Raw genomic sequence first — 15,968 nt, forward strand, 5'->3', positions numbered from 1 at the left:
TATGGCTAACAGGATTTAGCCATTTACGGACAATACTGTAAATGAGGACATTTCTGCCCAGGCCATCTATCAGAATGCATTCCGCATTGCCTGATACCTCAGAGAAAACATTGACAACAGTTACACATTTCCTCATGGCCATTTAAGAGGACCAGAACTGAGAACTATTGTCTTCAAAAACAAAGGAAGTGATCCAGGCATAAGTATTTAAACTGAATAATGCTTAATCCTCTCCTGTTGAAATTGATGAGATCCGGAAATGCGTAACTTTGGCTAGATTGTGCCCTATGTTATCATTCCTAACAGGCCAACGGAAGGTTCTGTAGTGTGGAAGAAAGTATGGCAAAGCTCTAAAGGTGAGGAGTACATTTCTGTAGAATGCAAGCAAAATTGTGATCATTGTACTGGTAGTCCAAAGTTTATACCTAACTTTGAATAAAGGTAACACCTGAGAAAACTTTTAGATTTCAGGCCTGTATAACAATACATCATAGTGTCTTTATTAATGGAAACAATCCTGGAATATACAAAATCACCAAAAAACAGAAGAGAATGCTTTTAAAAAACGTGTACTTTCAAACCATGCCCTGAAGAACCCTAGGGGGTTTCCGCAGTAAGTAGATCAGTAATGGCAGACAAGCTTTCCCAAAAGACAGGTTTCCCTTCACTACCAGTCTTTGCTCTGCAGTATAAAGCCATGGTGGAATATTGGGGGGTATACTCTTAGTTCAGTGGGATAAGGGGGCCTTCTAACAGGCCTGACCTGTGTGCTGCATCAACTGAGTGCACACCCTACAATATGCCCCAGAACCTTTTGCAACACCAAAGGATCAATGATAGACATGTGGGTTTTCTCAGCAGACAAGTCAACATGGAAAGGTTTCCTCAAAGTATAAAGTATAGAAATGCCTGCCATGAGAACTCTGTGCAACTGTGGGAGCCACAGATGCTGGCAAGTCGGGAAGGTTCCAGAAGAGAGCTACAGCAATGACAACGGGAAGTTCCTATGAAGAAGCATGTATAAAATTATGCATGGAGTGGAGGGTGGACAGAGAGAATTTTTTCTCCCTCTCTCACAACACTAGAACCAGGAGTCACCCCATGAAACTGAAGGTCAGGAAATTTAGGACGGACAAGAGGAAGAACTTTTTCACACAGCGCATAATTAATCTGTGGAATTCTTTGCCATGGGATGTGGTGATGGCCACCAGCTTGGATGGCTTTAAAAGGAGCTTAGACAGATTCATGGTGGACAGGTCTATCAATGGCTGCTAGTTTGGTGGCTGTGGGCCACCTCCAGCCTCATAGGCACGATGCCTCTCAAAACCAGTTGCAGGGGAGCAACAGCAGGAGAGAGGGCATGCACATACCTCTTGCCCGTGGGCTCCCTAGAGGCATCTGGTGGGCTACTGTATGAATCAGGATGCTGGACTAGATGGGCTTTGTGCCTGATCCAGCAGCACTGTTCTTATGTTAAGCCAGGGAATTGGCTTCAGCAAGAAGGAAGGGGAAACTAGGATGGAACAGAGTGACAATGTTCTAATGTTGAAAGGTTTTCGTAAAGAAGAGAGGAAAACAATTTTGTTCTGGCTCTATGATGAGAAACAGAATAGAAGGGCCATACATAGCTAGGTAAGCTATAAGGTTAATCTGCAAGGTGTGCATAGTTTCGCCTCTGGTCATCACATGGCCTTATAAAGCTAGTTTATACGGAGTCCAACCATTCCATCTAGCCCTAAACAGGTGGACCTTGTTCTCCGCGGGGGTTCCATTCCCACTGAGTTCTGTGGACAATAAAATCATGGATAACGAGACATAGAGGTGATTCTCACAATGAAGAGAAACTGGACTAAGGAACCCCAGCCCGGTTTCCTCCCTATCATGAGAACCACTGGGCTCGCAGGCTAGCCTGCCTATGAAGCCCTCCCCTAAAATGAGGTTAGCGGAGTGAGTGCTCCGCTAAACATGTTTCACTGATCATGTGTCGCCGCGGCATGGCTCCAGGCTACGGCAACACATGAGCAGACCCCCGACCAGGAGACTACAAGCAGCCTCCCAGTCTCGGGGGTCTCCCCAGGATGCCCTGCGCACTCGCCGATCCCCCGCCACCAGCTCTGTGACCAGATCTGGACACCCAGAGAAGAGGCAGTGATAGTGTATGGGGAGGTAAGCAATTTTGGGCTTCCTCCCCACAGAAGGGGATAGCCTCCTGGAGTGACTGTGAGGATCACTTCATAGAGTTAATGGCAATTGGGTTAGGGTTAGGTTCCCAGAGTAAAAAAATGGCTTAAAGCGGTGGCAATAAGAGAAATAAAGTGCCGTACTATGCTCCACAGATCTCCAGCTGTCCAGCGATGCTCCTCCAAACTCCAACTTTTGGTGATTTTCCATTTTAAAAATGGTAAACCTCCCCCCCCCCCAAGAGCCACAAAGTACTTCTGCTCAGCAAAATGGTACCTGGGAATTATGGAGATTATCATTTCTGACCACCTAGGAACTGTGGATATGTGGATTTTAATGCTTTTTTGAACTGTGTGTACTGAGGTCGGTGCACATGATCCGACTGTGGATACGCAAAACTGCGAGTGCCAATGCTGTGGATGATGAGGTCCACCTTTACCATCTATTTCCACTGGCAAAAGTCTCAAGCAGAAGTTTTTCCCATCCCTGGCATCCAAGATTTTCTAAAACAATGATGGCAACAGTAGAGATGGCAACCTGATACATTCAAACCATGTGCTCTGTCACTGCAGTATGACCAGTCCCTAACAGTTTCATTATATTTAACACACAACTTTGACTCAAATTGCAGAAACCAATCTGGCGGAGCACGATTGTCAAATGTCTGTGAATTCTAAATGTTGGGGATAAATAAAGGGGAAAGGATGTTGCTCTGCTTGTGAGCATCCAAAAACATCTGGATGGTGAATGTGGGAAGCAGGATGTTCATCAAAAGCCTGCAAATGAATTGCAAAGCGAGTCTGATGGTTCTGGGTTCACACGATCACCAGGAGGAGTGCACACTGCCAGTGGCTGTGTTATGTGAACCCACCACAGTCCAGTTCCTAAACCTTCCACCCGTCATTTGCCCCACATTCTCTGCCCAACTTCAAATGTTGGGTACAAATGGGCAGAGAATGTTGAGCAAATGTTGGCTGGAAGGCCTGGAAACTGGACTTCAGTGGATCCACAGAGTTGGGACTTCATGCTCACCAGAAACATGCTCACTCATATCCCAGAATTTTACCAAGAAGTTACCAGCTTACTGTCTTGCCAGAATTTGTCTTAACTCACCCTACAACTGAATAGTATATTGACTTTATCAAAGGTCATCAAGAAAGTTGGAAATTCAGATGGATTTAAATGACTCCCTCTAACCTGACTGTATATTGCTTTATGCCACCACCATAAACTGTGCTGATATGCCTGACTTGTGATTTAGCCAATGTATAGAAACTGCTTTTCTTGCATTTTTTTAATGAAGGTAAGCCAACTGACAAGCAGTTGCTGCATCTGGCTAGACAGATCAAGCAGTGGTGTAAATGGCAAAGCAATTTCAAGAGGGAAAAGAGCTGTGTGGTTCAAGCTGTGAACACATCACAGCTGGTTTCTTAAAGTGGCTTAAGGTGCAGCTTGTAGCACTGACAAACTCAAGAGAAGCATTATATGAAGGCCTGTTATATGTTTGGTAAATGTATTCAAAGCTACTTGATAGTATAACAGTCTATCATCAGGCTAGAGAAAGATCAATTTCAGAGCTTCCCTCTCTCATACTAGGTTTAGAGATCACTTAGAATCAGTCATTTGATCTCCTTTGGATGCTACCATGATCTTTCACTACAAAGACTTTTGTTTCCAGTAGGCACCAAAGCAAGAAACTGGATGGAAAGCCCTCTCCTGAGCAATAAAACCAGAGCCTGCTGTGTTTTGGCAACCTAGAAACGGAACAGGAATGAGCAAAGCTCACTTTGGATGCAACAGTCTTGCGCCAGCTACAGTTATGTCAAAAGTGAACAGTTTTGCTTGGCCTCGGCAACTTTGAAGACAGTAAGATCATTCTCATGACCAATACTGGGGCAGGGAGGGTGGGTCAGTTAGGAGGAAGGCAGGGTTCAACCTACCTTCCACCCCAGACGATCGCTCTGCTTGTCTTTGGCGCACGCCCCACGCGCCCACACAAGCCACACTGTTGTAAGCGGCGCAGATCCCCCAACGTCCTGGCCTCCAGATATCCCACAATGCACCACAATGGGCGCACTGCATTGGGGGATACCCCTGTGAGACGAGTGTTCTAAGCACCCGTCTCTGTGTGTGCTCGGGCTGCAAGCAGATCCCAGAGCCGGGGTTAAGGGCATGCTTGCGTCCTTAAGCTCAGGTAAAGGAGTGGGGTTAGGTGGGCGGGCAGCACCAGAATCTGCACGGATCACGGTGCTGCACACAAGCAGCCTAATCCAAGCTGGGCTGTCCTAGCTTGGGTTAGGCTGCTCGTGAGAACAGCCTCAGTAGTTTGTGAGAGTGAGACACAGAGACGTGAATGCAAAATAGACAGCCAGGACTGGTTCAAAAGACAGTGAGCTTCATGAAAAGCAACATATGCTCTCAAATTCCTAACACTCCCCAGGCCCTTTGACACTCTACCAAAGATGTAAGAACTTCAAAATGTCCTTGGCCTTAGGGGTTTTGGCTTGACCGCCCTACCTGTGGGCAATCTGCCAGACTAACGAAAGAGGAATCCGGAGACCATGGGGCACACATGACTGACGAGAACCCAGGAACTGAGCTGGGTAGTAAAAGAAGAAAATGCTGTTAGATGGAACTGCTTAGTAACACATTTGGAAAACCAACATTTAGCAGGAGGCTTTAGTCTTCCGAACAGACTAAGAAGGTCTTGGCAGACCTTTTACTCCCTAGAAACAATTGTGCCCTTGATTCTTAAAGTTGCAATATCATCATATGTAAAGTTTTCCCATATACTGTACATAAAGACAAAACAGGGAAGGCAGTTCCCTCTACCTTCTTACGTCCAGCAACAAACACAAATAGCTTTGAATGATGAAGACAGATGTAATGTTTAAACTGTGGCTACAGTAGGATCTTCAGTCACAGCTTTGACTCTTAGCTATGCACTTTACTTTGCACACATGCATATCAGCAAATCGAATGCAAATCAAATGCTGGGTCAGCCATCAGCCTTGTGCAGGGAGGGAATGTGCCTTTTAAATATATATATTCTGTAAAATAGCACACATACATTTATTCCTTTATATGTTCAACTTCACCTTATTTTTATAAAAAAAATTGAAAGCATTGAAAGAAAGGTTGCCCAACTGTTCCAGAAATAGGGAAAGTGTGTCAGTGTTGGAACTTGCACTAGCCAGTCAGTACTTCCCACAGCTGGCTTTTGCTACAAGTTTGCAGAATTTTTTTTTTAACGTACCCAAGAAACAATACGTTTGTATTGCCTGCAGTGAAAGTACTATCCCAACTGGCTCCAGTGGTTTAAAAATATTACGTCTGTCATCATTCTAAAAGACAAGAGGTTCTTGCAATAAAAGAAGGCTCTTTTTTGCTATTATTTTCTTTTCTGCTATTATTTAACATGCATCAAAACAATAGAAACTACTTGCAGTTATGGAGGGCGAGTGCAGCAAAGATGCATACGTTCTTTCGTTCTCTACTACCTCTATAAATCAAGTGTCAAAATAACCATAGCAATGCCCAGACAAGTTACCAAACCGACTTTGCATAAATCAGTGAAGATATGCATATTGTGAATGCTATTTTGGGACTAACTTCAGTGCAAGTACCTGAAACTTTTAAGATGTGTTCTCAGAAACTTTACATTAGCACTACCAAATCCGCTAGAACATATGTGTAGAGAACACATATGGAAGGCTGATGTAAAACAGAAAACCATTCAGCTAATGTTACTAACACATACAGGATATGTTTACATTCCTATCAGGGCTTAAGGATATTTGTGAACATTTCCACTGAGAGTGCAGAGCTGGTACCTCCCGTCCCCGCTCCCCAAAGAACATCATGCCATCTGCATACATAATATAATCCCAGAGTCATGCTAAAAAAAACACACCACAAACCCAGAATTTTTAGTGAAGGGCACGGAGAGTTCCCTAAGGGAAATGCAAAGTTTATGCACAGTGATGAAAACCGGAAGCAGTTTCCCAGCATAAAAGTGTTGTCAATACCAGCTGGAGGAAGTTAGCATTGCTGTGTTATACACTGCATCTTAATTCCAGAAGCAAACCGAGAATTTTCCGGGCTTGTCCTGTCGATGAGATGGGTTGGATTTTGGTTGGTTTTCTAGTTCTCGGTGGCCATCATCTTCTGGCAGTGCCATTGCTTATGGTTTATTGTTATCATTATTACGTTTTTTTCATAAAGGAAAAGTTCACTTTTGTGTCATCTGGCAGGGCTGCAGCTTTAGTGGCTGGTAACGTTTATGGAGAACTCTCTGCTGAGGCTGTTAATAAATAAAAAACAGACAGTAAACATAAGCTTACTTCAGAGCAAGGCAATTACAATGGATTGTGGTTGAAACAAAAATGTAAGAGCTGTTTTATACAAATGATTGCTGAAGCCAAGTACCCCCAAATGTATTTTTCCTGTCTATCCCTACGTTTCCTCCCTAGACAAGCACTCTACCCAATACATAACTTACTCATCTCACTGGCTACATATCAAATTAGGAGTATTGTGATTTTAAAAAAATGTTCAAAATGCTTTTAATGCAGGATACCTACGAATTTGCTCTGTTCATTAACATATTACTTTACTCCAACATGATGAAAACCATTTTTAGCCAGACTATATTGTCATTTAAAAGGCACAGGGCTGAACATTATCTTGTATTTTGTCATTCCAAAACATAATGCAGAGACTACCTATTTGAGAAACAGATTGTCCACTTACCTTCCTTAAGTCTATCAGTATTGGATGGTTTGACAATATATGTCACTGCCCAGACCCTTAGTATGCATTCTAACCTGTTGTTGGGAACTGAACTACCAATCTTCCCATATTACTGTAATTTTAGTTAACTTTTTGTTATTTAAACATTATTTATTACTAGTGGATCTATGGGTAATGTATAGCCTATCACATATTTAACACAATGCAGAAGGAATATCAAAAAAAGGTACAATCTTGGGGCAGTTCCAATCAATATGGAGCAAAGCTGCTGGAATATTTCTACATTTCCAACATATATAACTGACTCTTGCATTATCCAATTTACCCAATTTAAACTAAGATCCAGTCAAAGCTTAATACAAAAGGTCACTTTCTCTAACGAGATCCCCTTTTTATCATTCAGTGAGACAAATACTAATTTCTATCCAAAGCCGTAATTTTTCTATATAACTTGCACAATATTTCTTTTGACATCTTTCCAGAAATCAAAAGCTCAGAGCTTGCTTGTTCTCTCAGTGAACCCTATTTCCTTAGTAACACAGGCTGACATCCAGACTAATGCTGCACTAGTGCCAACATATTGCACTTGTGTAAGGAGGCTGCTCTAACTAGCTAGAACATAAGGACAGCCCTGCTGGATCAGGCCCAAGGCCCAACTAGTCCAGCATCCTGTTTCACACAGTGGCCCACCAGATGCTACTGGAATCCTACAGCAGGAGTTGAGGGCATGCCCTTTCAGGCTGGAGGTGGCCCTCCGACTATTAGCCGTTGATAGACCTCACCTCCATGAAGTTATCCAAGCCCCTCTTAAAGCCATCCAGGTTGCTGGCCGTCACCACATCTTGTGGCAGAGAATTCTACAAGTTGATGATGCTTTGTGTGAAAAAGTACTTCCGTTTGTTGGTCCTAGACCTCCTGGCAATCAATTTCATGGAGTGACCCCTGGTTCTAGTGTTATGTGAGAGGGAGAAGATTTTCTCTCTATCCACTTTCTCCACTCCATGCATGATTTTACAGACCTCTATCATGTCTCCCCGCAGTCATCTTTTTTCTAAACTAAAAAGCCCCAGGTGTTGTAGCCTTGCCTCATAAGGAAGGTGCTCTAGGCCCCTGATCATCTTGGTTGCCCTCTTCTGCACCTTTTCCAGTTCTACAATGTCCTTGTTCTTCATTGTTCTACAATGTCCTGTTCTGCTAAGTTGGGAGATTGAGTCCCAGGCTGGTGTTGCACTGGTGCAACAGGGTACCTGTGCACTTCCTGCTGTGAAACCTCCTCTTCAGTCCATATATATTGCAGGGAATGATGGAAAGCATTTGCACAAGGAGTGCAAGAGATTGAGCAACTTCGAGCAGCTGCTCAGATACATGACCTTCCTGCATGAGTTGCTCTTTGTTGCACTACTGCAGTGTTCATCTGGATGTCAGTTATCTGGATAGATTATTCATAGTCACTTAAAAGTATTCATGATCATTGCACAACCTCATATTAACTGTTTCTCTGATTCATGAAATCAACCAGTCCATCTGGAACACCAGTTTTCCGAGGAAAGAGCAAATCTTATTTCCAACCCAATCCAATGTGAGCCCCGGAGAGATGACCCATCTCTACTCAGAATCAAGAGAAAACTAGGCGGTCTGTATGCAATGTTCAACAATCTATAATGAGTCCTCTTGACTGGGGAAGAATGAGCAATCTTAAGTGTTCTCCCAGATAATTTCCAGGATGCCAATATTCTGAGTATTGGGCCTGTTGTTTCTTGCTGCTTAATTATTCCCAAGCTCAACAAAGAGACAAGTTATTAATTGTCGGAGCATTTTCGAGGATGGCCAAAGCAAGGACAGCTGCCAATTTACAGTGGCAAGTTAAACATTTGTGTATGCTTCACTTCTGCAGACTCCTCCCTTCCCCACAAAATCCACAATTAGACACTGGCTGACATCTAGACTCACTCACTTGATATTATGAACCAGGAGTTATTCTAAAGGATTAACTTCAACAGGACTACTCAGCAGGAGTAATTTAGTCTGGATATCGGCCCCTGTATTTAGATGTTTCTCATGATAAACACATGCTTATAATAAACCCAGAAGAACCCTGGATTCCTCTCCTCCTAAGATGCTGCAGGAATAGTGTTGAGAGATTTATCGTTGCAGACTCCTGTAGATTGTTGCTAAGAGGCTACAGAAGAGAAAGGGCATGAGCAAGGATGGCTCCCGGTTCCAGCAATTTTCGCTGGGTCACATTAAGGTTAAGGTACTACTTGATTCTGATTTTCACTGAACAGAGGAATGTCAAGGGGAGGTGATCACACTAAGCTTCCTGTATTGAGGTCATGCTGCCAGCAAATAGAATTTCTGAACCTTGCCTCCTGTGCACAAATCTAGACATGGTTGCATGTATTTTTTTAAATTGCACCACGTTCCAGTAAAGCAATCCACTGATAAACGGCATCAATGCCACACAAGCTCAAATGCTGTCCCAAACTGTTCAATAACTTGATGGGAAAGCAGTATGGAAAGGCTAGTAAACTCTGTGGGCCACTCTGTCCTCTGGACCAGATCAGATCAGATTGTACTCAAAAAAACGCCAAAAGGCTTCACCAAAAAGCAAAATTATGGGAATGCATTCATTCAGCAAATTAATCCCATATGAAGCTCTCTTATCCTGAGTCAGACATCGGTCTGTCCAGCCCAGTGCTGTCTACTTGGACTGGCAGCAGTATTCTCCAGACCTGCTTTTAGTGGAAGGAACCTAACCTGGGACTTCTAAAAAAAAAAACCATTAAAAAAACCCAAACCAACAACAACTCAGCACCCCACAACATTTTGAGAAAGCAGCAAGACCAGCTCACAAATAAAAATCCAAACATAATTTTAAAAGGATCAAATCAAAAACCGAATATACCATCAAGTGACAGGACCTCCTCAGGGAGAGGAATCTATAAAGCTGGTGCCACAGCTGAGTAGGCTCTGCTCCTTAGGGATACCTTCTCTACTATGGCTGGTGGAGGAATCCCGAACAGGACCTCAGGCACAGCATGAAACTGCCAAGGATGAACTAACAGGGGAAGGCAAGGCACTCCTGAATAAAGTCCAAAAATGTTCCAAGCCATTTAGAACTTTAAAGGTAAGCACTAGCACTTTAAACTGAGTCTAGATACAAACAGGTAGCCAAAGCAAATTGAATAGTTCTGGCGCAAAGTGTTCCAGATGCTCCATTCCAGACAACAGCCAGGTGGAGACATTTTAGACCAGTGTTTCTCAAACTTTTTGGAGTCAAGGACCGCTAAATTCTTCGTGCAGAGTTTCAAGGACCGCTACATTCTTCATGCACAGTTTCCCGGACCAGCAGTTAGTAAAGGGGTTTCAAGTCTGTCTATCTATCTATCTATCAGACTTCTGTACTGCCCAAAACTTGCATCTCTGGGCAGTTTAGAATGAAAATAATATAAGCATTAAAATAATTAAATTTGGAATCTTTTGCAAACATGGAATATTAGGGGTTCTTAACCTTGGGTCCCTCAGTTAAACTCCCATAACCCCCAACAACAATGGCATTTGGCCATTATGGCTGGGGATTATGGGAGTAGAAGTCCACCAACATCTGGGTACCCAAGGTTGAGAACCCCTGAATCTAAAAGCCTGGGTGAACAAATTTGTCTCCAGTATGTCTGGAGTGGAGGTGCTTGTGATTACTCAATGGAGAGGGGATGTTGGGCCATTAGAAAAATCCAAAAGCTACATGGGGCCAATGAAAACAACATACAAGCAAGCCCCACTGATGCAAGAGGGAAACAGCGTTCCCTCTCAAGGCGCCTCAACCACAACAGGCAGCTCGGTTTCAATCAACCAACCTTTGGCTGCAAACAATGAGCATGCAAGAACCAGCAGCCCTTCAAGTGGTGCCCACTGCCATACTTTTTCCTCCATGCCCCCGCACCGCATACAGTTTGAAGCTGTAAAGATAGGGAATAAGATAGCTGTAGGAAGATCTCAGCAGCACGTGGAGGCAAGGCACAAGAAGGGTCCCATGCCTCCGTGATACTCTTCCTCTTCCGTGCCATGTGTAAAATTGAGGAAGTGAGTGCCTTGATTTCAGTTGGGGGCGGGGTTGACTCCCAGTCAGGGACCGGCACTCAACCCTTCGGGGACCGGCAGCGGTCCAGGGACCGGTGGTTGAGAAACACTGTTTTAGACCATGTGAAGCTTCCTAACACCTTTTATGGACAACCCTGTGTAGAATGCCTTACAAGAATCCTATTTTGTAGTTACTCATGCATAATTACGACTGCAATGATTACTATTTATATACTGCTTTCCAACAAAAAAGTTTTCAAAGTGGTTTGACAATATCTCCAAAGGGGATATAATCAAATATCTGTCCCCAAAGGGGCTCACAGTCTAAAAAGAAAGACAAAGGTAGACACCAACAACCACCACCAAAAGGATGCTGTACTGGGATTGAATAGGACCAGTTGCTCTCCCTCTGCTAAATATAAGATAATCACCACTTTCAAAGATGCCTCTTTGCCCACTTAGCCAGAGTTGACTGTGTTAGCATAAATAACTGTTGGCAGTGAACTTGGGCATTCTGTTCTACCACTGAAATCTGGCTCCTGTCATAAGGGAGGGGCTGCAACATATAACTTTTGCTAAATTTGCTTGTCTTGTGTAATTTAATCTGCGTTCACATATCAAATAAAAGTGGCAAAGAACTATGTCGTGCCTTGTCCCCTGACCCAGTGGAACCAGACAAACACCCATTTGACTTTTGAAATCTCAACAGATGCTGTTCACATGCTTTCAGTCCCATTTCTCCAACCATGAGGTTGGAAGTTGTTTCGCTTTAAAATAGCAGCTCGGATTTACAGGAAGCTGAACTCAACAGCTAGTACCAAATTTGGTAGCTCTTCTGCACACATGTGGAATTGGAGTATTCACACAGCCAGGCCCACGGCCAGAAATGAAACTTGGGGACCTAACACACTCAAATTTGCAGCTCAGTGGAGGAAAAGGCCCACCCTGCCTGCAGTGTGTGTGTTTAAATCGTATCTAAACAGTTTTGAGAGGCCTTGCCCTTTAAGGCCAAGGCGCTTGCCCCAACTGCCAATGAGAACAGACTTGCTAATTTTTTTTCTGGGATCAGGGCCACGCTGGTGGAGAGAGTGCAGCCCAGGGGTATGGGGCCACAAAGGTGGGGGTGAGCACTGTGGCGGCGGGTGGGGGAGACGACAAGTGTGGCAGCTCCTGGTCACCTTGGCTGGGTGCACTGCACGGCCTGGCACAATGGTGGCTACACCAATGGCAAGTTGCCCCTTCCCGCCATTTGGATCAGGACTGTGATGGAGGCAAAGGGTCAAAGTCCTCTTTTGCCTCCAATCTGGATATAGCCCCACACGGCAACATTGAAAAGCAAACAAAGGACCCAATCATGCAATCTGCATATCATCTAGTTTGCCCCATAGATGGTGCTTCCAGCATACTTTCAAGTGCAACTGCTAACTGGGCAGAGAGGCACCTTTTACCCTGGTGATTCTCTTTATTTAGCAGGGGGAGAGTAACTGGCCCTATCAACCCGCAGCAGAATACCTCCAGTGACTGTTGCTGGTGTCTGTCTTATGTTTCGTTTTAGAATGTGAGCCCTTTGGGGACAGGGAGCCATCTTATTTATTTATTTCTCTGTGTAAACTGCCCTGAGCCATTTTTGGAAGGGCGGTATAGAAATTGAATTAACAACAACAACAACAACAACAACAACTTTACAGTCAACAACAACAACAACAACTTTACAGTCCATAAAAGGCTAGAAACTTACTTGAGGGAGAAACTCCCCAAGAAGTTAGACTTCATGGTTTTTTCAGCTATATGGTTCCCAGTGGCAGAGGAAGCCAGCCTGTGGCCTGTGTTCCTCCCGCCGGCGGATACGCCCCCTGCATCTGAAGTCAGACGCAGCGGGCGTAGCTTCGCTCACAAACTGGGCCGTGTGCCCCGTTTGGGAGCAAGTACCGGCCAGTGCTGAGTGCACTGCGTGGCCAGGAGCTGCTCCCACTGCCTTTAAGGCAGGGAGAGTGTTCTTGGCAGTGCTGTGAATGTGGCACTGGCTGGTATTTGCTCCCAAACGGGGCGCATGGCCCCATTTGGGAGTGAAGCTGGGAGCAAATACCAGCCAGCGCCTCATTCACAGCGCAGCCAGGAACACTCTCCCTGCCTTTAAAGGCAGGGAGAATGGCTTCCAGCCATGCTGCAAACACAGCGCTTGCCAGTACTTGCTCCCCAACGGGATGTGCAGCTCCGTTTGTGAGTGAAGCCACGCCCCCTGCACCTGACGTCAGATGCAAGGGGTGTGGCTGGGGCGCCAGGCACAGCCCCTGATTAACAGCTGCCCGGGTTCTTGCAACCTGTTTGCTCAATGGTGGCTCCGCCCCTGATAGTTCCTCATTTGTGGTTCAACTAGAATAGGCTGCTATGAGGCAACACCTGAAAGAGAAAGCTAACTGGAAGCAGAGGCAGTCTTACCCCCGGACCTTGGGGCCCTGGTCCATGGCCTCCAAGGGGCATGGGAGGCCTCTGGGGGCCCCTCAGGCCTCCACCCTGTGCCCGCCTCGCTGCTACCCCAGTGCATCGAACCGCCAAAATTTACCTTAATTTTAGTTGCCAATGTGCACGGCCGGGAAGGGGTGTGTGTGTGGAGGGCGATCCAAGCAGGTCTTCCTTGCCACATGGCTGCGGTGGGTGGAGTGGTGTGCTGGAGCGCCTTGCAGTTTTCAAGGGCTGCTGGGCCAGACGGCCAGGCTCAGCCGCCACTCTGCTTGCCGCTACCACGGCAGTGGGAGGACGGCAGGGGGAGGACTGCTCGGTTCACACACACCCCCCGCAGTCAAGCACATTAGCAACTAAAATTAAGGTAAATTTTGGCGGTTTGTTGCGGCGGGGCAGGCACAGGGTGGCGGCAGGAGGCCCCCCCAAATGCAGAGGGCCTCGTGGCATGGTGTGGGGCATCGTGGTGGACATGGGGTGGCAGCAGGAGCCCCCCAAATATGCAGGGGGCTACATGGTGGGGGGGCCTTGCAGCAGGCGTGTAGTGGCAGCAGGAGGCCCCTCAAAATTCTGGGGGGCTTCATGGTGGGGGGAGCTTCATGGCAGGGGTGGTCCGGGCACCAAAATTACCTGGGTGCGCCACTGACCGGAACTCATTGCAAGGTGTGGTGCAAACACCTGTGCATATGTTATATTCTCAAGAAGAACCAATCACTTGACAGTACCCTAAAAGTCTATTAATCTTTGATTAGGGCTCAGGTTTGAAAATGTTGCCTCTTGTTTTCAAACCAAGATGAGGCCCTTCAGTTTTTGAGTGGAATATTAAATCTCCTCTTTTTAAGAGATATCAAAACGAATTTCTTGTTTGTGAGGCCAGATGATCAAATGTACAGCATGTAACTCTGAGATGAAGTATTTCTGGGAGAATGAAAGTCCTGGCAGATGCTCTCAGCAGGTAGCCTTTTGTAAAGCCAATTAGTCAGAGGTTATTGCAGCTGCTCTGTGGAACACGATCGACTTGCACAAGAAGCAACTGAAAATGTACTAATCCAAAATATATGCTAGTAAACTACACACAATGTCCTCAAGTAATTAAAGCAACAAATGACTCACAATCCTCATCATACTTGTGAGAAACACTCTTTTGTGAGTTATTACAAAAAGGAACCTTCAGCAGTGTTACAAAGGTAAGGCAGATGATAAAGAATGTACCTTAAGCAGTAACCGTTTTATTATAATATGCATCCTATGATGCATATTGCCTGCAAAAGCTAATGTCACAATATATTTGTTAAAAGCATTAGCGTTTGGTTTTTTTAAAAGGAGACCAAAAGATTTTATATTGTGGAGTAGCTCTCAATCTGCAAGACAGTGAGGGCCACACCACAGATAACATTTTTAGGTGCACACCTTAAATGTTTCCAAGTGCACACCTGACAAGATAACATGAGGATGCAACAAACATGTGTACCACCCAGGCACACTTGCCAGATCCAGGACTGGCTGAGAATGTGTTTGCTGCTGCGGGTTGAGCAAACTGGCCTGGACATGCTGCTCACTTGAACTCTCACCGTGCAAAGTCCGTGGCTGTCCTATTTCGCTCATTTTTGCAGGAAGATGGAGCCACTCATTACGTCTGCTGCAAGATTTGGGCCCATAATGAACCTTAGGCTACAATGACCAGCAATTTTAAAAATAATCTTGCTAATAAGAGCCCCTGGTGGCGCAGTGGTAAAACTGCCGCCCTGTAACCAGAAGGTTACAAGTTCGATCCTTACCAGGGGCTCAAGGTTGACTCAGCCTTCCATCCTTCTGAAGTCGGTAAAATGAGTACCCAGAATGTTGGGGGCAATATGCTAAATCATTGTAAACTGCTTAGAGAGCTTCCAGCTATAGAGTGGTATATAAATGTAAGTGCTATTGCTATTGCTATTGCTAATAACATTATAATTTTTTTTTTTACATAATTGAAACAATAGAACTAGTGTGACACACATGCCTGCAGGCCTGTTCTGGGCAGTTGTGCAATTGTGTTCTTGCACAACACTACAGGGGATGCCTTTTACATGTGCAGCAGCCCTGGCAGGTTTGAAATGCCAATGTTTGTTGTGCAGCAAATCAGTCACTATTTATAATTTCACGGACACTTAGAAACAAGGGGCTGTCACAAATACACAATGAAATGACAAGCCATGCCTGTAGCCTAACAATCTAAATAAGAACATAAGACCAGCCCTGGAGGATCAGGCCCAAAGCTCATCTAGTCCAGCAACCTGTTACACACAGTGGCCCATCAGATGCCTCTGGGGAGCCCACAAGCAAGGGCTGAGGGTATGCCCTCTCTCTTGCTATTGCTCCCTGCAACTGGTATTGAGAGATATATTCATATTATTAAGATATGGTGATGAGAACTGCATGCAGTACTCCAAATGTGGCCGCACTATAGATTTGTACAAGGTTATATCCTTGGTGTCATGAATACTCTTGGTAGCATGAAG

At 45.0% G+C, this 15,968-nt stretch overlaps 1 protein-coding gene across 3 annotated transcripts in view; it reads right to left on the reverse strand.

Moving 5' to 3' along the window:
* Positions 1 to 478: 478 nt before the first annotated feature.
* SAMD12 (sterile alpha motif domain containing 12) overlaps positions 479 to 15,968 on the reverse strand; it is a 312,509-nt gene continuing 297,019 nt past the window's right edge. For all 3 annotated transcript variants that reach the window (XR_008307108.1, XR_008307107.1, XM_053249868.1), the window contains one exon: positions 479 to 6,484. Coding sequence is in view for 1 of the 3 variants with exons in the window: in XM_053249868.1 (XP_053105843.1) it covers positions 6,462 to 6,484 (23 nt within the window). In the remaining 2 variants the exon portion in view is untranslated. The remainder of the gene's footprint in view (positions 6,485 to 15,968) is intronic.

The sequence above is a fragment of the Hemicordylus capensis genome, chromosome 4, assembly GCF_027244095.1.
Source record: "Hemicordylus capensis ecotype Gifberg chromosome 4, rHemCap1.1.pri, whole genome shotgun sequence".
Taxonomy (NCBI): Eukaryota; Metazoa; Chordata; class Lepidosauria; order Squamata; family Cordylidae; genus Hemicordylus; species Hemicordylus capensis.